The sequence below is a fragment of the Equus quagga genome, chromosome 1 (assembly GCF_021613505.1).
Source record: "Equus quagga isolate Etosha38 chromosome 1, UCLA_HA_Equagga_1.0, whole genome shotgun sequence".
NCBI classification, from domain to species: domain Eukaryota; kingdom Metazoa; phylum Chordata; class Mammalia; order Perissodactyla; family Equidae; genus Equus; species Equus quagga.
The window spans coordinates 149650119-149676018 of NC_060267.1; the positions used below are offsets into that span (position 1 = coordinate 149650119).

The following is a 25900-nucleotide window of genomic DNA, read 5'->3' on the forward strand; positions in this document are numbered from 1 at the left end:
TATAGAACTTAAACCCTTCACAAAAATTAAAACAGATCATAGAACTAAATCTAAAATGCAAAACTATAAAACTCCTAGAGGATAACATAGGAGAAAATCTAGATGACTTTGGGTATGGTGACAACTTTTTAGAAACAACACCAAAGGCACAATCCATCAAAGAAATAACTGATAAACCGAACTTCATTAAAATTAAAAATTTATGCTCTGTGAGAGAAACTGTCAAGAAAATGAGAAGACAAGCCTGGGAGAAAATATTTGCAAAAGACATATCTGATACAGGACTCTTATCCAAAATATACAAAGAACTCTTAAAACTTAACCATAAGAATACAGGCAGCTTGAATTATGTTTTTATTTTTTATTTTTTGAGGACAATTAGCCCTGTGCTAACATCTGCCACCAATGCTCCTCTTTTTGCTGAGGAAGAGTGGCCCTGAGCTAACATCTGTGCCCATCTTCTTCTATTTTATATGTGGAACGCCTGCCACAGCATGGCTTGATGAGCAGTGCTTACCTCCGTGCCCAGGATCCGAACTGGCGAACCCCAGGCCACCTAAGCAGAGCACTCAAACTTAACCACTATGCCACCAGGCTGGCCCCACAACCAACTTAATTTAAAAATGAGCAAAATATTTGAATAGATAGCTTACCAGACACCTCACAGATGGCAAATAAACAAACATATAAAAAGACGCTCCATATCATTAGGGAAATACGAATTAAAACAAAATGAGATACCACTACACACTTACTAGAATGACCAAAACCCAAAACACTGACAACACCAAATGCTGACAAGGATGTGGAGCAACAGGAACTCTCATTCATTGCTGATGGGAATGCAAAATGGTGGGAATGCAAAGATCCACTTTGGAAGACAGTCTGGAGGTTTCTTACAAAACTAAATATATTCTTATCATATGATCCAGCAATTGTACTCCTTGGTATTTATCTAAATGAGTTAAAAACTTATGTCCACACAAAAGCCTACACATAGATGTTTATAGCAGCTTTATTCATAATTGCCAAAACTTGGAAGCAACAAAGATACTCTTCAGTAGGTGAATGGGTAATAAAGCATGATACATCCAGCCATTGGATAGTCTTAAGCACAAAAAATAAATGAGCTATCAAGCCATGAAAAGACATGGAGGAAACTTAAACACATATTACTAAGTGAAAGAAGTCAATTTGAAAAGGCTACATAATATATGATTTCAACCATATGACATTCTGGAAAAAGGCAAACAATGGAGGTAGTAAAAAGATAACTGGTTGCCAAGGGTTGGGGGAGGGAGGAATGGGTAGGCAGAGCACAGAGGATTTTTAAGGCAGTGAGCCTATTCTGTGTGATACTATAATGGTGGATAAATGTCATTATACCTTTGTCCTAACTCACAGAATGTTCAACACCAAGAGTAAATCCTAATGTGAGCTGTGGACTTTGGACGGCAATGAGGTGTCAATACACGTTCTTTGATTGTAACAAATGTACCACTCTGGTGGGAGATGTTGATAGTGGGGGAGGCTGTGCCTGTGAAGGCAGAGGGTATATGGGAATCTCTGTACCTTCTGCTCAATTTTGTTGTGATCTAAAACTGCTCTAAAAGATTGTCTATGTAAAAGGGGGAAAAAGCAGCAAATATAACTGAGTTTCCCCACTGAAGCATCTTTCCTGTTGAGGGGAGAGGAACTCACATCAATCTTTCTATTGAAGGATCACCTGAACACATTTCTGTATGTTATTGTTAATGCCAGCTTTCAAGTGCCTTGCGCGAGTGGCATACTTCAGTGGTACATTCACTATCTTCACCAGCTTTCACACAGCCAACATATTACAACGTTTAATATTGAGGATACAATTTCTCAGGAAGCTCAAACTGAGAAGATCAATCACTGAGCATTCAATCCTTTCTCAGCAATGGATGATTTTCTCTACAAATCACAAAATCTGGGACGAGCAAGAGTCATAAATAAATGGCATAGTGTGGGGCATATTTGTAAATCACTTTTAAACATTATGTCTGAATGGGAAGAAATCCCAGGCAAAAAGCAGACTAGGAATCCATTTTTTTCTGTCTCTCAATTTGAATAGTTTTCTTTCTAGTTTGGGGGAATATGTTCATTGACTTCGCAGAGTGCCAGAAATGGTGTCTGAAAAGTTGATCTGCAATTTCAGAGTTCGCGTTTGATCATAATATCTAGAAGTAACTGATAGTGACACTAAAACGTGCTGCTTGTCCCAGTGATCTGGAGCAGAGCTCAGGTCATTTACTTTAGCAAACGCAACATTAGAAAATGAACCAAAAAACAAAAATAAAAACCCCACTGGATAGAAAGCCTGATCTACAGCCCAAACTATATAGACATTCCTTTGTGTGTCATCTGCTTCATGGATACCAACTTTTATAATTATTCATTATAAAAATTGCAATAAGTCCTTTAAGAAAGTTTCCTAAATTTGGTGACCCACTAAAATCTTAATGAGTAAAATGCCATTAAGTAGCCTATATATACCAAGAGTTTGAGAAAGTATGTTGAACTACGGGATTTATAAATATTCTAGGCTAGCCTCCAACTTATTTTAGGTCACTGAAGTTTTTAATTTTTTAATACATTAAAAAATTTTTTGATAATTTTCATGACAAAAAAATTTTTTTTCAGGAAGATTAGCCCTGAGCTAACATCTGCTGCCAATCCTCCTCTTTTTTGCTGAGGAAGATGAGCCCTGAGCTAAGATCTTTGCCCATCTTCCCCTACTTTATATGTGGGATGCCTACCACAGCATGGCTTGCCAAGTGGTGCCGTGTCCGCACCTGGGATCCGAACTGGCAAACCGGGGGCCGCCAATGTGGAAAGTGCGAACTTAACTGCTGTGCCGCCAGGCTGGCCCCATGACTTTAAAATTTTTTAATTTGAAATAATTTCAAACTTACAGGAAAATTGCAAGAATAGACAGACAATTCCCATAGACACCTCACTTAGCTTCCCTGAGTGTCAATATTTCACCACAATAATTTTTGTTATAAAGTTTGATTTTTTATTATAAAATTACTACATGCTTATTGGAGGAATTGAGAAAAATTCAGAACAGAATAAACAACATAGATAGCGTCCATAATCCACTATGAAGAGATAACCACTGTTGACATTTCCTTTATTCTTTTGTCCATATTAGACAGGCTAAAATTTATATAAACTGCTTTTTTTTTTTGTAATGATTGGTATTTCCTTCCAGGTGTGGGACTTGCATGAGGCAAGTGAGATGTTTAGGGCACAAAATTTAGGAGGCACTCATTCTCAGGGTTCTGTAGAGTCAACATGAATATGACCCTGAAAGTTAGGACTTCCTTCAATTTTGTACTGTGGCCACCTCACTTGCCTCACTCTGTTCCCTGCCGTATTTCTTCCTATGATTTCTCCGCACTTCTATTCACCATGTCAACAGATGATAGCCAAAAAAGAACAGGATGTCTCCTCCTCACTTGGTAGATTCAAAATCCTTAAAGAATAGAAATGATTCAAAATACAGACAACGTTTGGGAGAGAAAAAAAGCCCAGAATAATGTAAGAGCCAATTCTTGTCTTGTTACTAAATATGATTCTACAAGTAGAGGGGAAAGGAGAGAGAGAATGGACACAGGGAAATGATGGAAGTTTCAGTAGAGATAAGACCTTGCACTTTGCTCACCCCTTGGCAGACCCCAGGGACCAACCTCCCAGAGCACACCGTGCTCCAGCGCAGCATGGGAGTTGCAGAAAGAACAGTGGGATCTAAAGGTGTCTTGAGGATAGGAATGAGGGACAATTCAGTAGTGAACTGCCTGTGCTTGATAACCCAAGTATCAGATGTCCAGCTGATGGTAAGAATCAGGGGTCCTACCAAATTCCCCAAAAGGCCCCTGGAACTTAGATACAACTTGAGGGAAAAGGGTGGTAGGGGGACATGCAATTTGACCAAGATTAAATTTCCACTACCCCAGGGGAATAGAGGCTTACAAGAACAATTATACAGGGTGAAAAAAATGTAATTTGCTTTGCATGTCTGAACATGTTCCCTAAGATTTGTACCTATTGCACAAGAACAGAACGACCCACTAACCTGCATCTTATCATATGCTAATGGGATATGAGTGGCAGAGTAAAGGGATGAAGTTACATGGCAGGGATTCAGTCCTACAGGAGACAGAGTATCCCTTCAAGAGCTCTCTTAACACTATGACTTCTTTTATCTTCTCAACCTCACATGCTCAACTACACACACTATTTTCTCCAGTTAATAGAGCCTCCACCTCCAAACTTCCAAGTTTTTGCTTAAAAATCTTACGTGTCCCCCAAAATCCAGCACCTAAGACTATGAAGCTGTGAGCACTCCTTCCCTATTTCTTTGAGATTCTATCATGTGTACATAGAGGATATTCAATATTTTCTACATGCATAAAGGGCACTGGCCTCATATATTTATGGCTCTCCAAGTCTTATCTGACTAAGTAGTTTGTACTTTTCATGAGACTACAGACTGTATTATACACATGATGCTGATCGTTTCTTAATAGTACCCAACACGTGCAAGAGGTATTCGGTGTATACGTACTAGAGAGTGAATTCCCAAGTTGTTTATCCCACAAAATGGAATACCTAATGTTTTAGATTGGGTTCTCCCAGAGGCAGACTGAGCCACAGGTTCAAGTGGACAGTGACTTATTAAGGAAGCACTCCCAGGGCAGACTAGTAAGGGAGTGGGGGAAGCAGGACAGGGAAGAGGAGGCAGACAAGCAAGGGTACAATTTTAGATGAATTCCTGGACTCAGTCTGATCTTGTAGGGAGCTCTGGAGTGTAAATTATGCCGCTCAGTTCACCCCGTCATGAGGCTGGGGAGTTAGGCTTTGTACACGCTCACCAGTCAGTGGCTGGCTTGGCCACCTTGGGAAATGTGAACTCTCAGGCATCTCTAACCTTCCAACTAGAGGGGGCTCCAGTAGCCCCAGGGCAACCTTTGAAGGAGGTTGCTTGTGTAGCCTAAGGAGATTCTGAAGGGATCTGAACAGGGTACTGATGTGTTCACAGAGCCTGACAACAAACGCAGTCTTTGAGAGCTTCTTTGATTTATTCTGAGCAAGATGCTCCTGTTAATCCTTGTTTTCTGGTTTGTTGATTTTTTTGTTTTTTGGTTTGTTTGCTAATTTATATCCTACCTCCTTGTGTTGGTTCATACAAAGCAATAAAAAATTTTAAAAATTATTCTTAAATGAAAACAAATACCAGATAGTCCAAAGATTTATATCTAAAAAAGGAAACCATGAAAGTCCTGGATGATGGCTCAGAGCTGCTTTGGGAAACAGGAGCTTGAGAAGGTTAAACTGCTCTACAGAAGGAAATGGAAAGAATTTGTTTTTATGTTTTTTTTTTTTCTTATGAGAAAGCAAGCACAGAGGAGAGAGGAGTGAATACAGAAACAAGAGATGTAGCCAAAAGACTGTTTAGAACAAGCGTGTCTAATGTTTGATTTTAAGATGCATATGTGGCCCCACCTCCCTAAACAGTCATTGTAGACTGCTACACACTCAAAATCTTGGATAAATATGAGCTGTTTTGGGTATGAAAACTAAAGAATGGACTGAAACAGGGTAGAGAGGAAGGAGCAGCCTCAAATTGCACAATGGAGAACAAGAATTCAGCGGAGGCAGCCAGAGTCAGCTGGGCCATGAGACCATAACTCCACAGGGAATTCACAGAGGTCTTGGCCAGGGCGCTGGGTTTCCTTTTCCCCAAGGCATGGAATATGAACATTCATGCAGTCTTATCTAAATCCTTTCGATAACTGGACTACACTAAGGAAGCTAAAAGCACTTCAGAATATCTTTATGAGGTACTTTTATAAAATAACACATAGTTATAATATTGGAGAAGTTGTGTGAGTTGTGTAAAAACACAAAATAAGGAAGAGACAAACGTAGAACCAGAACCCAGATATTAAAGTTCCTAGTCCAGTCTCCTCCTGCCATATGTTATTGTCCCAGTAGCAGTTTGCAGTGGTAGGAACAGCGTTACTGGCTGTATCTGAGGCTTCTCCGAAAACCTTAGTAATGAAACAGTGAGTCTCAAAAATGGATTCATTTAAATCCCATCTGTGTCACACCTTCTGAAAAGCTGTTCACCCACTCACATTGGCTCTACTCCAAGATGCCCCATGCACTTTGTAAAACTGGCTGGCTAAAGTTTCCTTTTCTATGATGTGTTAAATTTCTTCTACTTCACCCTTCTTTGTAAAAGCTTAACAAGCTTTGATATTAAAGAAAAATGGGCTATTCATGACCTGAAAATTCTTAGAATGGTGCAGAGCAATTCCTGAGACCCAGGAAGTCACTGTGTGTATTCCATCGAAGTAAGACAGTGTTTGAAGTTTTCAAGAAACAGCAATTAGTTCCCTGTGATTAGGGGTGTAAGGTAAATGAAGGCTGGAGAGATCATAGGAGCTGGACCAGCAGTTTATAATCTGTCTTTTGGAATTAAAGAGGTTACTGAAGATTTTTGAGTAAAGGAGTAACGTTGAATTGTGAAACAGAAAGACCGCTGGCTGCAAAGTGCAGAACAGATCAAAGGGGAGCCAGGTGTCTTAGTCAGCTCAGTCTTCTATAACAAAAACTACAGACTATGTGGCTTAAACAATAGATATTTATTTCTCACAGTTGTTGTAGACGCTGGGAACTGTGGGATCAGGGTACCCGGACGGTCAGGTTCTGGTGTGGGTCCTCTTCCTGGCTTACAGATGGCTGCCTTCTCATGATGTCCTCACATGAGCAGGAGGGGAGTGGGAAGGGGAGAGAGAGAGAGAGAGAAATACTCTTTTTCCAAATAATGTCACATTCATGGGTTCTAGGAGTTAGGACAGGGACATATCTTTTGGGAGGCCATAAATAAACCCGCTATAAATTTTCTAATGTAGTGGTTCTCAAAGTGAGTCAAAATTATTTTCATAATAATACTAAGATGTTATTTGCCTTTTTCACTGTGTTGACATTTGCGCTGATGGTACAAAAGCAATAGCAGGGGGGAAATTTTTAAAAATTTTTAAAAAGCAATAGTGGGCAAAACTGCAGTTTTCTTAGCATGAAGCAATGCAGTGACACCAACTGGACACGAGAAGGTGAGGTGTGGACAGTGTGGGGAGGGAGTAGAAGCGGGAGAAGCAGGTCTGTTCTGGAGCTGGGTCCATGGAAGCTGAGGGCCACCAAGACTGTCCTTCACAGAGCCATGGTGGACGCTGGCAGGGCTGCGCAGGAACACACCGCTGGGGCTGAGGCAGAGCAGCGGCTCCGGTTGAGGGGATAGTGATATGTATCAGAGTAGCCTAGAAGCAGGCATCAAAGAATCTGTTATCAGACACTGGAGGTTCAGAAGAAATAATCCAGCCCTTGTGAAGGTCATGGTTAACAGGCTGGGCGTCTCTTCCCGGATACAAGTTTTTGGGGATTTAGGGTATAAGATAAAATATAATCACGGTGGCAAATTTCAAGTTCTGTCCAAAACAGTAAAATGAGTGTGTATCCTCCCAGAGGGACTAGTGTGACAACAAGCTCTTATAGTGCATAGATAGGCAGAGGCTAGAGCTGGAGGCCGACTTGGCTTGGATTTTGCCCTAGTCTGGGTTTCTCCAAAGGCATGGATTTGGGTACAGGTAGTTGATTCAGGAAGTGATCCCTGGAAGGGTGGTGAGGGAGTGAGGAAGTAAGACCTGGAAGGAAGGAAAGCCAAGAAAAGGGACATTAATGACTGAATTGCTCCTGGGAGCAACTGGGACTCATCTTTCTGGGGACTGTGTAGAAATACTTAGAACTGTCTCACAGAGAGGCAGAGAAGCCAGGATATTTATCCAGCATTTCCTGAACCTCTATGGTTGAAGGTCGCTCTTGGGGTCTTAACTCCACAGCATGCTCTCCTCACCAGGGAAAACCATCAAGGAGAGAAATGCAGGAACTGAATGTACAGAACTGTCTGTAGGTAGGGGCTCTGAGAGTTTTGAATCTCCTTTCTCTGGCTTATTAGTTATGTGACTTTTATTCTTTGTGATTCAGTTTACTCATCTACAGAAGGATAATGATAATCAAAACTTATGGGGTTGTCATGAGAATTACATGACAAAAGATACGTATGTAAAATGTTTAGAAAATTCCCAGGAACAGACTTAATAATATGATTATCACACTATCTCTGCAATGTTGGTTAAACTAATTCATTAAATTAATTATAGTTACCTCTTTCTTATCTTTTAGAGAGGTGGTAATTTATTTGGTATTAACTGCTTTTTTTTTTTTCTTTAAGGAGTCTAATGGTTTTCTCTTAACATATTTTCAGCTTCACTAGTGTTTACCATTGTGAATTTCCTCCCATCATTCATGAATATTTGTTAGCTCTGCAGTCTTTTATTAACTGGGCTGACTTCAGTCCTCTGGAAACCTCAAAATTTTCACCGCTGCCACAGGTAGAAAAACACCAAAATGCCTTTCATTTCACCTCTCCCTGGATGCCAATGCAAAACATGATAAATGTATTTATATTTCCCAACAGCACTATTGATTTCTAGAGATATTCTACGTGTATTTAACTGGTTTGCCTGGATAAACACAGGTTCTTACATTTCTATTTTATTTATTTTTGCCTAAGCATCAACCAAGGTGGAGCTAATATTACAACCTCAGAGATGGTTTTCTGAGCTTAGCAATTTTTTGTACATGGATCAAATTCTCTTCCACAGATCCATCTAGAAGTTCTGAATGACTCAGGACTATAAAGCACCTTTCTCTTCACCTATTTACATTTTCACTCTCAAAATGATGCCTTAAAATGTATATCTTGAGTATTACACTCAAATTGTACAGCAATGCCCCCCCCCCAAATGGGCATAGCATTGCAGTTAAAACTAAGGGATTTGGGGTCAGATTATCTGGGTTCAAATGTTGCTGTCGCCATTTATTAGCTGGATGAACAGGGAAAAGTTACTTAATCTCCCTTTGCCTCTGCATCCCCATCTGTACAATCAGATATTAATAGTAACTACCTCACAAATTTGTTATGAGAACTAAATGAATTAATAACTGTAAAGTACTTAGAACAGCACTTGTCTCTTAATAAGCGCTATCTAAGAGTTCGTTAAATAAAGAACTTCATATATACCGACTGTTTAGTATTTAATATGTACTTTCCCTTTTATGATTGGCGCTTTGCATGGGTCAGGTGGGAACCAGAGCAGGAAATCATTAATCTTAACTGAGACTGTCATTATTTCCAGTCTGGACAACTGCATTAAACTCCTAAAGCGTCTCATCACTAACCTCCTCTCTTTCCAGACCATCTCATCTATTGCTATTAGTAGATCTGGTCATGCCTCCAATTTTTTCAAAAATTTTAATGAGTTCCTGTTTCTATTATGAGACTTTGCTAAGATTATTACGCAAATACCTTCCCTAACTACACAGGAAAATAAACATGTGCCCTAGGATATATAAACTAAAACAACTAGGCACAAGTAAGAAATGTCTTTGAAGTCCAGGCTCTTAACTTAAAATTTTATGTCAACTTTACATTCTAATCCATAACATGGCCATGCATATTTTAACTTAAGAAACATTTTCCATTTCTTGCCATTGAGAAGGTTTTAAAAAGATTTTTCCCACCTGTTTCCTTGGTTAATTGTGAGCTATTGCATCAAGTACATCAATTTTGGATAATTAGACTGAATAGCAGAGACCTAACAGCTCATTATCAGGCAATTTTTTTCACAATATTTCTAGAATCCATACAGTTAAATGTGTGGATATAATTTTTTAACTGCTTCACGAGCCATGTGGGATAATCATTAAGTAGAGATGCCCTAAATGCTGACAAAGAGGTGGAACAGTACAACATTTTCAGATTACGGTTGATTAAAATTTTATTATTTTATTTTTTTAAATGTTTCTCTTGAGGAAGATTAGCCCTCAGCTAACATCTGCCACCAACTCTCCTCTTTTTGCTGAGGAAGACCAGCCCTGAGCTAACATCCATGCCCATCTTCCTCTGCTTTATATGTGGAATGCCTGCTACTGCATGGCTGGAGAAGCGGTGCATAGGTCCACACCCACGATCCGAACCGGTGAGCACTAGGCCACTGAAGTAAAATGTGCTACCTTAACCACTGTGCCACTGGGCCAGCCCCTACAATTTTAATAAATATGTCTTCATGCTAACAGTGTGTAATGGGAAGGATTCTTATGGTTCCAAGCAATAGCAACTCAATTCAAACCAGCTGGAGCAGAGAAGGGACTGTATAGCTTAGTTTGAAGTCCAGAGTTGCAGCGGGCTTCATTCGTGGCTATTTCGAGGGGTCAAACTCTCAAGGCCTCGGCTCTCCATTTCCAGGGCAGGGTCTTTCCATATGACAATCAAGATGGTGATCATGGTAAACTGCACAAAATGAAAAGAGCTCGTTTTCCCTATGACCTCTAATAGAAAAGTGCTGGAGACAGACCAGCTTTCCTCAAATCCATTTCTCACTCAATCACTGTGACCATATGGGTAGGATGCAGTGATTGATCATGCCTTGATCTAGTGCCACACCTATGGTCAGGGAAGATAGGAACAATTTGGCTGTCAGCCTCTCACCACTCCACATTCCCCACCCCTAGAAAGACCAACTCTTCCTGTTTTCCCAGGACCGTGGGGTTTCCCCAGACACAGAACTTTAAATGCTGAAACTGGGTAGGGGCAAACGAGGACAGCTGGTCTCCCTACCTCCCATTCCCCAAAAGAAAAGAGGTTTCATCCCAAAGGTGGATGGGAAAGGATGCTAGGCAGGCCAAATCTGTAGCTACCACAGTGCGCCAGAGAATCAACTTTCTTGTGATTTATTGACAAACTGAAATCATTTCTGATCATTCCACCTCCCTTATTATCTTAGAATACTTGTCAAGGGACTTTTTTCAGTGAAGAAAGCTGACTGGTGATTTTTAGCCTAGTGCCAATCTTTTAAATCTCATCTGATGTAAATAAACCAAAAGTCTCAAACAAGTCCTACTTCCACTATGAACTCTTCTAACTCAGACTTTATCTTCACTTTAGCAGTCTTGTCATGTGCAATGAAGATATTAGCTTTACTGTGTAATTGTCATTTGAGAGTTTAGCTTTTAAAATGCAAATTAAGACAACTTTGTGGACCACTTTTATTAATAAGGTGCACATATAAAGAATTCATTCTTTTAATCCAAGTTTTACCCTTTTTCATGGCATTTTCCTTTTTTTTTCATAAATAAAAATAACAATGCAGTCTTAAGTTAGAAAACTCTGACCAGCAGCCACTCCTGGCTAAGCCAATATACATCTCTGTAATAAAGCAAGTTTTCAAAATCAACATGTTAATTATAAATTTGATTCAAAAGAAAAAATAATCAAACCGCTGATTTTTTTAAAGCAAACTTTACTTCTTTACTAGCCGTGTGAGAAAATATAAAAATGGATTATTTGCATAAAAGTGTTCTTGGAACAGGAGCCTTGATGTGGGTTACCACTTCCGGAGTTCTGTCTGTCATATATTTGGCTTCATCTCTGCACTTTCCCATACATTTGTTTCCAGAAAATGCTGTGTGCCAGAATTTTACTATTTGGTTGAAAATATTTTCACCACTTATTTTACCCACACACATCTTCACAGACATCACCATTACAAATATAATAAACAATTGCCTAATCAGTAACAACCTTGCATTCATCCAACTATAAGAGAAAGAATTGGATTACATATGACTGTTTTAAAAAGCACACTCAAATGTGTTTATGAACCATGTTGTTTTTCATAAGAGCACATTTTTCAGATTGGCATCCTCCTTTTGATCTAAACAGATTTGAAAATGTCTACCATTTAGAATGTCACCAATTTTTCATGTGTTTTTAAAAAATCTCAGGGTCTGAGGTAATTAAAAAACTGATTGTGAAGCTTTACACAAATTTTATTTGATCTGTACATTTTATTGTAATACTCTAGCCAGAGCTTCTCTCTTTATAATTGAAAAAAGTGATCACAGTTTTTCTGAAAAGTTTGCAAATTTAGGGGCTGGTCCCATGGCGTAGTGGTCAAGTTTGGTGCTCTCCGCTTTGGCAGCCTGGGTTCACAGGTTCGGATCCCAGGTGCAGACCTACACCACCACACCGTCTACACCTGCAGCTACACCACCACCAAAGTCAGCCATGCTGTGGCAGAGAACCACACATAAAGTGGAGGAAGATCGCCACAGATGTTAGCTCAGGGCTAAGCTTCCTCAGCAAAAAAAAAGGTTTGCAAATTTGTTTTTTTTATGGGACAATGATATCTCACAACCATTTTTATTTTGGGCTTCTTTTCAGAGATAGTTTCTTCTTTTGGGTGAGAACTGTTTTGTTGTGTTGTGTTGTGGCATGGATTTGCCCTGAGCTAACATCTGTTGCCAATGTTCCTCTTTTTTTTTTTTCCTTCTCCCCAAAGCACCAGTGCATGGTTTCATAGTCTAGTTGTAACTCCTTCTAGTTCTTCTATGTGAGCCACCACCACAGCATGGCAACTGACAGATGGGTGGTGTGGTTCTGTGACCAGGAAGCAAATCCAGGCTACCAAAGTAGTGAGAGCGCCAAACCTTAACCACTAGACCATCAAGGCCAGCTCTGCAAATCTGATTTTTAAGTGCTTTTCAAATTTAATGGTTTCAGGTGATTATTGCTCAGTTTTCTCAAAACACAGATGCTGAGCTTTAGGTTTGTTCACACATCCACAGTAATGGAAATTTGTATTAAACTGAACATCTGATTATATCTTGCACGTTTTAAATGGACTTCAGCTTATTAAAATGGTGATTGGAATACATCACTGTCAAAAGTAACTATAGGTAGCTTTGGATAGTTCTGTCAATAATTTCAGGCTTTTCTGAATTTCTTCTATTCTCACCGTTTCAAACTTACAATTAAACTTACTCCTTTTAACCATTGATTCCTGTTGCTATTTGAAGATACAAGTTAAAAAGCATTACAATTAAAGATAGCAGGGTAACCAGACTCCAAAATGGTCCCCATCCTTGCCTCCAGTTTTTCATGCCCTAGTGTCGTCCCCTGTCACACTGAACAGGGCTGACCTCTGCAAATAGACGTTTGTGGAAATGATGGCGTGTGACTTCTGAGACTAGGTCATAAAAGACACTGTGACTTCCTCCTTGGTCTTGGATCACTCACTTTGGATGAAGTCTACTGCCATGACATGAAGACCATCAAAAAACCCTATGGAGAGATCCACGAGGTGAGGAACTACAGCCTCTTGCCAACAACCGTGGGAGCAAGCCACGTTGAAAGTGGATCCTCCAATCCCACGAAAGCCTTTGGATAACTGCAGCCCTGCCTGATATCTTGATTGCAGCTTCATGAAAGAACTTGAGCCAAAACTATCCAACTCAGCTGCTCTCAAATTCCTGGCCCACCAAAATCTGTGAGGTCATAAATATATGTTGTTGCTCTAAACCATTGGGATTGAAGTAATTTGTTACTCAGCAACAGATAACTAATATAGAGAATCAGATGGTAACAAAAGTTTCAAAACACAAACTTTTTGGGACTTTTTTTCTTATCAGAAAACCCAACTGCTAAATGAAATGAAAAAGTACCATTTGGGAAAAAAACATCCCACCACAGCCAACTGGGCAGGAATTGATTTTATGGGAATTAATGGATAATTTTTTTTAAGTCTCTCATAAGGTGAGAAATTTATTTTTGAAAATATGGGTTGGGTGGACCCTTGCAGAACTTGGCAAGAAACCTCACATTAATGTCATGGCTCCTAGTGATATTTTCATGGCCTGTCTAAATACAATCTAACTCATCTTTGACATGTTTCACTGGAAAACATCACTGGACTCTCTGATAACATCAAAGCACCAAATTTTCGTATCATTCACTGCACATAAAATTTTCTATTGTTTCCAGGCTTTTATGGAAAATAAGATTTTGGCTGCCATGAAAAAGTGGTATCTTATTTATTTTCCTTATTGAATGCATGTGACAAACCTTTTTAGGGCTTAAAAATTCTGACAAAAACTTCCCCATGTAGGTCCCAGGAACCTGCTGAACTGGCCTGGCCGTGATTGCTGAGCAGCCTGACATTTCTTGCCTCTGCATCCAGATTCCTTCTTATCCCTGGGATTCTTTTTTTTTTTTTTTTATGCTTTTTCTCCCCAAGTCCCCCTAGTACATAGTTGTATAGTTTAGTTATGGGTCCTTCTGATTGTAGCATGTGGGACGCCACCTCAGCATGGCCTGATGAGCGGTGCCATGTCGGCGCCCAGGAACCAAACCATCAAAACCCTAGGCTGCCTAAGGGGAGCGTGGGAACTTAACCGCTCGGCCACGGGACTGGCCCCCCTGGGATTCTTTTTCTGCTTCGCCTTGCTGAAATCATGCCCATGTTCTCACTCACCTCATTTGCTCTTATGTCATGCAGCTTCTCTTAAATTTGCTATGTAAGAGTAATATGTCCTACCTTGGACCACATCCATTTATGATTATTCCCACATTTACTGTTTTTTGTTTGGAGTTGGAAGTTTGGAGTTAAATTCTTCTTCCCAAGAATTTACATTCCTTCTGGATTTGAATCATCCTTTATAGACCTTAACTCAAATTCTTAAAAATGGTAGGAGGCCCAAAGGTATTTCTCAAATGAAAGGTTACATGAATAAGTCCTCTATACCTCAGGGACATAGTGAGAAGTAAGGAGATTGAAGCCATTGGTAATACAAGGTTGGAAAGAGTCCTCCCAATAGGCAGGGTGATAGAAATCCCAAAACTCTCAGGTGCATCTTCAACCTGATTCCCATTTCACCTCCTAGCTCCTTTCTTCAACAAAGCATTCTATTCATTGGGAACCCACCTTTGACTTTCTTACTCTAGAAATCAATGAGAAAGTATTTACTCACAGAAAAAATTTTGTAACAAAAATTGTTGGGACAGGTTTATTTCATCCTTTATTAACTTCCAGAGAAACCTATGAAGAATTGTTTGACCTTTTTAGCTGAACTTCCTTAATACTTGCATTTCATTTGTTTAGGGGTTAATTTTATGTCACCTAATTTTTTTTGAAATATATTATTTACTACATTTATGGAGTCTTTTTTATGTCCTAATGGATTTAACTTGATTTTTACCAAGAAAGATATGAAAAAGCCTTCAGTGGTGGGTGATAGGATTTGATTTTACCCTACTTACAAGCTAATAACAGCTTGTTATTGTTTTACAGATGCTGACAGAAGACCCAAGACTCCTGGGTGAGACAAAGGACTTTTTTCACAATCTTTTATCATTTTATTTTTTTGGCATATAACATTATATTAGTTTCAGGTGTCCAACATAATGATCTGATATTTGTATATATTGCGAAGTGCTTGCCACAATGTGTCTAGTTAATATTCATCAAGACACAGTTACAAATTTTTTTTCTTGTGGTGAGAACTGTCAAGATCTACTCCCTCAGCAACTTTCAAATACACAATACAGCACCACTAACTGTAGCCACGATGCTGTACATCACATCCCCATTACTTATTTATTTTATCCCTAGAAGTTTGTACCTTTTGACCACTTTCACCAATTTTGCCCACTCCCCACCTCCTGCCTCTGGCAACCATTTGTTCTCTGTATCTATGAGCTCGGGGTTTTTTTGTTTTTTGTTTTATATTCCACATATAAGTAAGATCATACAGTATTTGACTTTCTCTGACTTATTTCACTTAGCATAACACCCTCAAGGTCCATCCATCTTGTTGAAAATGGCAAGATTTCCTTTTTTATGGCTGAAAAATATTCCATTGTATATATACACCACATTTTCTTTATCCATTCATCCATCAGTGAACACTTAGGTTGCTTCTATGTCTTGGCTACTGTAAATAATGCAAAAGACTTTTTTAATCATGGCACAGCAAGCAGAAGGAGCTTCACGTTTGCATTGGTTCCCCTTTGCCTCCTAAATCTCATGGGGGTTGCGTTACAGGAGAGAACACTGAGTTTGGAACACTCCAACTTATAGCAAGCTCTAAGCGAACCTGTTCTTTGTCCTGGAGGGAGACAGTACTTCATCCCTCAAGGTTGCTCGCTGCTAACATAACCCTAAGAAGTAGCCAAGGTAAAGAGTGATCAGGGCCTTGCGTTCTTGGTATATCCAGCAAGACTCATGGGGGAGTATCTTTCCCAATAATCATTATTAATCCCCTTTATTTAGATAACTTTATTAAGTTTACACAGCTAGTAATATTAGATCTTGAGTTTCCTACTTCTAAATTGGTACTATTTTCAACAGACCTGCACTAATATGTAAAATATGTTTTTAAAACTTTTAATTTGATCACAGGTTTAAATGATAAATTTTGGATATTAAAATATTATTAAAGATAATAACATTATTAAATATAACATTTAATAAAATATCACCTATAATTTTACTCCATGTGATTTTAAAATATCATTAAATAAAATATTAATATATAATTATATGTAAAATCTAATTTATATATTACTAAATACAACTTCACCTGTTTTTACTCTCTAAAATGTGGCTACCAGAAAAATTTAAATTACATATATCATATGCTCACATATATATTATAGTTCTATTGGATAGCACTGCAATAGACTACAACTCTTTTCTTTTTTTTCCTTTTAATCCTTTGTTCTTAACATTTTTTCCCTTTTTTATTAGTTATAACATACATATAGTAAATGCACCATGTACTAATCTTATGTGCACAGCTTCCTGAATTTTTACCTATGTATGTACCAGTATAGTCATCACTTAGATCAAGATACAGAACACTTCCATCACTGCAGAAAGTTCTCTCCAGCCCTTAGTCAATACCCATGACTCCCCTTGTGATAATCATCATTTTAATGTCCATCACCATCAATAAGTTTCTCCTGTATTAGAACTTCATATAAATAGAGTCACATGGTATATACTCTTTTGTGTCTGGTGTCTTGTGCTCAACATGGTGTTTTTGAGATTCATCCTCATTGTTGAGTGTATCAGTAGTTTGTTTTTTATTGCTTTGTAGAATTCCACTATATGGTTACACCATAGCTATCTATTTTCCAGTTGGTGGACATTTGGAGTGTTTCCAGTTGAGGCTATTATGAACAAAGCTGCTTGAACATTCGTGTACATATGCCTCTTAACCTTTGAAGAGAGATTGTGATCTGTCTTTGGCAAGCCATCCAATGCCCCACGCCCACTCTAGTACCTAACACAATGTCCTTCTTGATGGATATTTGTTGAAGCATGGTTTTAAACTAGCAGTGTGCTGATTTGTCCTCTAGTCTTCGTATGGAAAAAAAAAGTCCAGTGTTAGAACAAAGTTTACTCAAAGTTTCCACTATTATCGCAAATCATGAACAAATAGGTCAGGAAGTCAGTCTCCTGTATTTAAATGATCTATTTCAGTCTTGTTGCCAGTTAAAAACAGACTTGTGCTCCCAGATACATTTTAGCGACTGATTATGAAAGAATGTAGACTTTCCTACACTATTTTTTTCCCGATACTCCTACCTATTTCCTTAATCTCCTTATCCTTTTCCTTTTAACAGCAATTAAGAGAAAGGTAGGTTCTACATGGAAATAGTGTATAGATATTCAAAGAAAGACTGTATTAAACAGGGAGTGTTATTATTTTGGTAGTTAATTTCTATTTTTTTTTTTCATTTTCTCACCTTCAAGATTATTTATTTGGTAGACCACAGAAGCCAGACATCCTGGGTTTAAATCATGGATCTGAAATCATGAGCAAGACTGGAGACCTAACCCCTGAGCCTCAGCTTTCCCATCTCTACAATGGGGATATGATATCTTCCATATAGGGTGGCTTGCAGGATTAAAAGACCTAACATATGTCGGGCTGAGCTTTTCAGGAAACAGCTTTTGTGAAGCCCACTTCTCATTGGATTCATGCCTTCTTACTGCATGAGCAGCTGTTTGCGTTTTCTGTTCTTTGTCTCTCTGATAACTTGAGCATCATCAGGCATCTGTCTGCCAAGCTTCCCAAACTGTGTGCTCCAGCAGCATGGGGTGCAGCAGCAAACTCACTAACAGCCCTCCAGGATATTTTAAATTTTAAAGGGAAATAGTGATACTTGGCATCTGTCAGACAGGGAGTGAACTACCGGCTCCAAGGAATTCACAGTTTCAACATTAGATTGTGATTCATTTCTTTCATTGATGTCATATCTTGGCAAGGCTGTGTTTTCCATGGTTGCTGTGATGAAAAGCAAGTGCTGCATGAAAATCAATGTGCAACAGGATGAGGATGGCAGTATCCAGTCTGATTCCAAGGTTTGAAAAATTGCACAGTGACCAAGCACAGACATCTCATTAGCAATTAAGTACTGTTATTTAAGAATGAATAAAAATGTATTTTTTCAATTTATGCGTATTATTTTTTTATATGCCAACTAAGATGTTAGGACACAAATACTCATTAAGTTGTTTGGATCTTACTATAAAGTAGGTGGTATTTCTTAGGTCTTTCTTTTGGTCTAGGAGTGTGTGAAAAAATGACTAAGATACTAAGAGTCCCGTGAACTAGAAAGTTTGAGAACTTTTTGCTCTAATGATGTTTAACCCAGGACAGACAACAGTGATATAGATAAATGTGTAGATTTTGTAGGAGGTATATAATAACTATGTTAAATTGAAATAGTTACGATTATATCATGTAACAAACATGCTATTCCCCAGAAAACTTCTTTAATTAGCTAGTTCCTACATATTCTCAAAACTCAGTTTAAGTATAACCTTCTCTGGGAACCTACCCCCCTTCTCAGTGCCAGCTAGATAAGGAGCCTCTCATCTAGGCTTCCAAAACCCTTTGGCTTACCCCATCGTAGCATCCTAGTAATGCTGATTTTCTTTTCGCTATATGAGTTTGTTTGCATGGAGGCCAGATCTAACGAACTTTACATCTATGGAGCCTTGCAGTATCTAACACATAAAAAGTGCTCAGAAGACATTTGTTGATGAATTAATGAAACACACAGAGGAAATACATAGGTAATAGTAATCAGTGTTCACTAAGCATTTCATAGGTACTTGAAATGGTACTAAATGCCATCACATTATCTTATAACTTGAAGACTATTTAGTTATAACTTAAAGACTAGCTGGTTTGATCCTTGAGTTATGAAAGTTCAGAAAGGTGAATGGAGACAACAGAGAGCTAAGAGCAGCAGTTATTTTTGGTCATAGGGACAGGAAGGGCTGAACTTAGAATCCAGGGCTCCTACATTTTATTTTTTCTACACTACATACTGCACCTGGTCACTGGCAATTAGAGTGTAAACTTCTTCTAGACAAGATCTTCTTTTTATATTGTTCTGCAACCCTTTACAAATGGAGTCTTTAAACACCAAAGAAATAGTTACCATAGTTTATTTGATTGAGGACCAGTTTCAGGGAAACTACTGCCAATTAAAGATGGAAGAAACTTCACAACACAATGGGAAACACAGAAATATAGGAAAAAAATTTTAGAATAAATGCAGAAAAGAGTCCTTTGAATGTATTGTTGTTATTATTATTTTGTTATTGTGAACATTTCAAACGTCAATTCATTGAATTCATTCACTTGTTCAATTTAAACTGATTGAGCTTTGGGGTCCACCCAGTGGCGCATTGGTTAAGTGCCCCACGTTCTGCTTTAGCAGCCCAGGTTTGGCCGGTTAGGACCCCAGGTGCGGACATGGCACTGCTTCGCATGCCATGCTGGGGCAGGCGTCCCACATATAAAGTAGAGGAAGATGGGCATGGATGTTAGCTCAGGGCCAGTCTTCCTCAGCAAAAAGAGGAGGATTGGCAGCAGTTAGCTCAGGGATAATCTTCCTAAAAAAATTTTTTTAAAAATTGATTGAGCCCCCATTATTTGCCAAGCCCTATTCTAGGGAAAACACAAATGATCTTGGAGCTTTCTGTGTAGTGGAGGAGATAGATAGTGTACAAATAATTATTAAATTGTGGTTGGAAATAACTGGCAGGAAGATAAATATGGTGTGCATTTAGAATGTATTATAGACCACCTTACATCCACAAAACTGGCTAAAACTAAATATTGTGGAGGATGTGGAGCAACTGGAACTCTCAAGCACTGCTGGTGGCAGGGCAATATAGTCCAGCCACTTTGGAAAACAGTTTAGCAGTTTCTTTGAAGGCTAAACATACACTTATGATAAGACCTAGCAATTCTAGTCCTTGGTATTTACCCAAGAGAAATTAAAACGTGTCCACACAATGACTTATACACTAACAGTTATAGCAGCTTTAACCATAATTATAAAAAAATTGAAAACAAGGCAAATGTCTATCAACAGTGAATGGGTCAACAATTGTGGTGCTTCCATACAATGGAATACTACTCAGCAATAAAAAGGAACTGACACAGCAACACACTGGATGAATCTCGTAACATTAAAGAGACAGAGAGAAACCTGACTCAAAATGAGTACCGTGTATGAAGTTATGTGAAGTTAAAGAACAGGGAAAACTATGCTAAAGTGATAGAAATCAGATTAGAATTGCGTGGGGGAGGGGGCAGTAGTTATTGACTGGGAAGTTCCCGGAAGTTCCTGGAGTGATGGAAATGTGATCTATCTTCATTGGGTAGTGGTTACCCTGGTGAATATATTTGCCAAAACTCACGGACAGTACGTTTAAAATCTGTGCATTTTACCTAATGTAAATTAAACCTGTTTAAAAAAAAAAGCATTACATGGTGACTTAACCAATGGGGTCAGGAAGCAGAGATCATAATTTTTTAAAATGAGGAAGTGTATTCTATAAGGTTAAAAAAAACAGGAGTGGGAATGGGGAAGGGGGATTCCAAGTACCAGAAACTTCCCCAAGTGTTGATTTCAAGTAGGGGAAAATTTGGAAGCTTTCTATATTTTACAGGGCAGGGGCAGGGCGCAGCGACAGCGGGTGGCGGAGAACGACCGACCTGCAGAGGACGCCGACCCACTTCGACCCCAATTCCCCCCACCGGGGTCCCACTGGCCCCAGCGGTTTCCGCCGCGGCCGCTGCCGCCGCGAAGCTGGAGCCCAGACGGGCGGGCGCTCGCCGGCGTCGCGCTGACGTCACGCGCGTGCTGACGTCACCGGCGGCAGCGGCCTCTGAAGCGGGCTGGGGCTCGGGGGGCGCCGAGTTTGAGTAGTTTGGGGGCCGCTCGGCGCCTGGCGTTGCTCCCGCTGCCTGCCGCGCCCCGCGAGCCGCGCGTCGGCCGGACCGAGCGCTTCCCGCCCGTTCCCGCGGGGCCCCGCACTGGCGGCTGGGCGGCGCTCGGCGAAAGTTGGCCCCTCACGGGCTGGCGGGCGGGCGGGCCGGCGGGCGCGGCCATGGAGCCCCGCAGCATGGAGTACTTTGGCGCCCAGGTGCAGCAGAAGGACGTCGGCGGGCGCCTGCAGGTCGGCCAGGAGCTGCTGCTCTACCTCGGCGCCCCCGGCGCCATCCCGGACCTGGAGGAGGACCTGGGCCGCCTGGGCAAGACGGTCGACGCGCTCACTGGCTGGGTGGGCTCGAGCAACTACCGGGTAAGCGGCGGCGGCGCGGCCGGGCCAGGCGCCTCCTCCGCAGCCAGCCCTTTAATTCCGGACGTGCGCGTCCGGCCGGGCGAGCCCCGGGGCGCGCCTGGCGCCTCGAAACCACCCGGTAAAGGGGAAACCCATGGACTGGGGGGCCTCTGCCGCGCCCGCACTGGCTAGCCTCCCTCTCCGAACGCGAGCAGGGGACTGACTTCCCACCACGACCAAGTTTTCCCCCACTTGTGAACAGTGACAAATTCAGCGATTCCGTGACACGGTGCGGAGTTACTTGACATTAAGGCCCAGTGTTTAATCATCTTTTCAAAAAATCACTAATAATTTACACACACAAAGGGCCCGAAGACTTTTTACATTTGGTTGTACCAATGTAAACATTACCTAGACCAAGTCATAGGACGTTAGGATACAATTTTTCAGTTGAAAAGCGGTGTCAAGTTAATTCTTCTTCTTAGTGATTTTTATCCTACTTAATCTCCTGTTTCCTTCTTTCTTTCTTTTTGATAACTTTTGTGTCTCGAAGGTTATGCTCTTCCTCTCTAAGGCATCTTTAGAGCTGAATCAGGCTCCCGATTAAGTTTATCTTTAACGAAAAGATACTGACCCCAGGCCATTATTCTTTCGTTTTTCGTTTATTGTCGGCAGAAAGCAATTGAACGCTCTCTGTCATTTTATTTTGCCGCAGTTGAGGACTGGCTGGGATTTGAAACCGTGTCCTAGCGGGTTAGCTAATGCTGAAGACAAAAAATAGAAGGATGGGGTACAAGAAGGAATGAGTGTTTCCGAAGGGCCGATAGTAGGCAGGTTGTAATGCAGCCTCGTTGGGAGACCAGGTTAATATTCTGTGATTAGCCTAGTGCTGTAGTTTTTAGCAGTTAGTTTTCTTTCTAGTCTTCTGGTGGCAGTGTTGCTTTAAAATGCTGGCCCCAACCTCCTGTGGATGAAGTGATTCTTTTTAGTAATATATACTTACAACCCAGCGAATAAGTAGGCTGTACTTTGAAAGCTTTATCATTATAGAGAAGAAAAGCAAACTCTAGAATTATGCAGATTTAATAGTGAAACTTATATGAGATTTTGAAGGTTTTGACTTTTGTGAGGATAATTAACAGTTTGAGAATTAACCACCTTGATGCTCCATTACATACTATCTCTTTATTATCATTTTTTAAAACTTTGGGAAAAGTTAGTGTTTAATAATATATCATTACTGGTTGGGGGTTTAGTCTTTTTTCTTTGGAAGAAACAAGCTAAATTTACTTACAGTGTAAGAAGAGCATGTGTACACTCAAGATAGTTGATTTTATGTTGCAGCATAGGCTGTTGTAGAAAGTCAGCTCCTTGGTAATGCTTGTTCCCCTTCCCAAGTGAAGGTTGTTCTGTCACCTTCTCCACTGGCTGTGGTGACTGTTGTGGGCCATCTCATTCTTCATAAGTACCGTCAGTGAATGCAGTTGAGCAGTCCCAGCACTTGAAACACTCTTGGCTTCTTTTTTTCTTCTTCTTCCCAAAGCCCCCCAGTAGGTAGTTGTATTTACTAGTTATAGGTCCCTCTAGTTGGGCATGTGGGACACCGCCTCAGCATGGCTTGATGAGTGGTGCTAGGTCTGCGCCCAGGATCCAAACCAGTGAAACCCTGGGCCGCCAAAGGGGAGCGTGTGAACTTAACCACTTGGCCACAGGGCTGGCCCCTCTTGGCTTCTATGATACCACAGTATTCCAATTTTTCTTTTGTATCTCTAAGCACTGCTTCCACTCAGTGCTATGTTTTTCATTTAACTAGTCCTTGAGAGTTCTGATCCATCAGGGATCTGACCCAAGTTCTCATCTCTTTACTACACGTTCTCTCCATGCTCCTCACTAGATACTGCAGCCAGAGATAATTTCAGCAATCAGAAGAGAACTGCTATAGGCTCCCACAGCCTTATCTACATACTTGTTTGTAGCTGTGCTCGTATATTCTACCTTCTTCTCTGTTACAATGAATGAATTGTCTATCTATCTCACTTATACCAGTCCCTTCACATGCGTATTAGACCCCATGCCCTCTTGCCTACTCAAGGACATTAATTCATCAATTCTGCTCTCTCCTTCCTGAATCATTAGTTCTCCCCTTTCTACCAAATAGTGTATAAAAGCTTTTATGACATTGTCAGAGAGAGGGGATTCTAATTACTTTCTTATTTGGGTTTTATAAGCTTAAATTACCAAACTAGGTCATCGTTTTTTTCTCAAGATAGAGTGAACATATTTAACTCTTTTGGAAAAGTTTATCATAGAATTTTTTGAACGTACACACAAATAGAGAATTGCACTCAAATTTCAAATTGTGCTGAATAAAATAGCATGTTTCTTTGGATTTGATAGTACTTCAGGTTTTGAGTGTCTTAATGATTGTCTTGCTTCACTGAATTTGAATGGCTATACTATATGCTGGATGTTGTTCTAGATACTAAAGATTTAGCTGTGAACAAGACTAGTAAAGCGCATTCATTCAGCCTCATTTGGATATTTATTGAGGACCTACCATGTGCAGGCACACACTTTTCTAGGCGTTTTGGACACAATAGTGAAAAAGAAGAGAGAAATCCTTGCCTTTGTGGGCTTGGATTCTAGTGGAGGGAGAGCGATCAATAAGATAAATGACTAAAATCTACAGTATGTTAGATGGTGATAAATGCTTTGGAGAAAAGCAGTGAAAGGAATAGGGAATGTTGGGCAGGATGCAAATGTTGGAATTTTAAATAGTTGTCATTGCAGACCTCGCTGAGAGGGTGACTTAAAGGAGATGGAGAGTGAGATCCCTGCTGTCGTGGAGATCCTATTAGAGGAAGGCAGATGGGTGTACAAATCAGATAATTTCAGGTAACAAGTACTTATAAGTCAACTGATGTCAAAGAATGAGGATAAGGTTAGACTATTTGGGGTAATCAAGGAGGTGAGGTGAAATTTGGGTATAGACATGAAAGAAATGTAGGAGTGAAGAATGGTTTAGGCAGAGGAAGCTGCAAATGCAGAGGCCCTGGTTCTGTTAAGGAACATGAGAAAGGCCAGTATGGCTAGAGCTCACAAGTGAGTGAGGTGTTAAGAAAGATGACTTTGGGGAGGCAGGTGGAAAGAGCCTTATAGGATTTTATTCTGAATCATTGGAGGGTTTTATGTAGACTGGTGGCTACTCTGTCTACTTCACAGAGTAGACTGTGAAGGAGCAGCAGCAGAAGCGGGGTGGCTAAGGCTGTTTTGGTAGCAATGGCAGTGCTGAGAAGTGGAAGATTTGGGGGGTGATTTGGTGGTAGAGCCAGCAGGACCTCCAGTTGGATTGAGTGTGAGGGTCGAGAGAGGAATTAGGGATAACTGCCTTGCTTAAGCACCAATAGAGTGAAAGACTGAAATGGGGAAGACTGAGAGAACAAGCTGGGTGAAGGAAGTAAAAAGTTTGGTTTGAGAAGGTTGTTTAAAACCCAAGTTGAGATGTTAAATAGACGGAGTCTTGAGCTCAGTGGAGAAGTCATAATTGGAGATTAAAAATAGGGAAATAGGTATGTATGTAATGTATATGCTCTGGCATTTGACTTTTGCTAAGGATAGTCCTGTAATTTCAGGAGTCCCCAAATTTTAAAGTGGTATTATGGCAGTAAAGTTTCCCTGCTAAAATGCAGTTAAATATGGTCACCATTGGAAGAGAGCTTAGTATCAGGCACTGTCTCCAGTATGTTATTTGCATTAATCTCATTTTAATCTTTAAGATGGCCTTAGAAAGTCAGTCTTATTGTTTTCCTCATTTTGTAGCATCTTGCCTTAGGTCATAGAACTGGTGAATTGGTGGAGGAGTACTTAAACCTAGGGAGATTAGGATTTTCCTTTTCTGGACTTTTGTAAACCTCTTCAGTATGCAATATTTGTCAGCAGTACATTCACTTTTTGCAATATCTATCTGCAACTATAATAGTAAGTTGACTCTAAAACCGGAGAAAACGGTAAACAGCATTCATGTTGTAACTATGTAGTGCTGGGCTAAGTAATGTGCTAGGATTTCCAGTCTTTTCTTGGAATCCAAAATCACAGCTCCTTTGCCATTTGAAGGATGATACTTTCCAATGTCAGTGTCTCTTTGCTTGTATTTCTTAAAATCATCATTTTCTTAAAATACACCATGTTTTAGTTTGCTAAAAAAATGTTTTGAGATCTGTATTTGTGTATATGGATCTTGCCTCCTCCTTTTACTTGCCATATAGGAAGAATGTCCAGGTTATTTTTAACTTTTTACTATTAACATTGTC

At 40.0% G+C, this 25900-nt stretch overlaps 1 protein-coding gene across 21 annotated transcripts in view; it reads left to right on the top strand.

Moving 5' to 3' along the window:
* Nucleotides 1-21177: 21177 nt before the first annotated feature.
* CLASP2 (cytoplasmic linker associated protein 2) overlaps nt 21178-25900 on the top strand; it is a 164019-nt gene continuing 159296 nt past the window's right edge. For 12 of the 21 annotated variants that reach the window (XM_046658573.1, XM_046658536.1, XM_046658698.1 and 9 more), the window contains exon 1: nt 21179-21611. In XM_046658573.1, coding sequence (XP_046514529.1) covers nt 21417-21611 — 195 coding nt within the window. In that variant the 5' untranslated portion in view covers nt 21179-21416. Of the gene's footprint in view, nt 21612-25900 lie in introns of all 21 variants that reach the window. The other 9 variants (XM_046658508.1, XM_046658527.1, XM_046658583.1 and 6 more) reach the window with 2 other exon arrangements.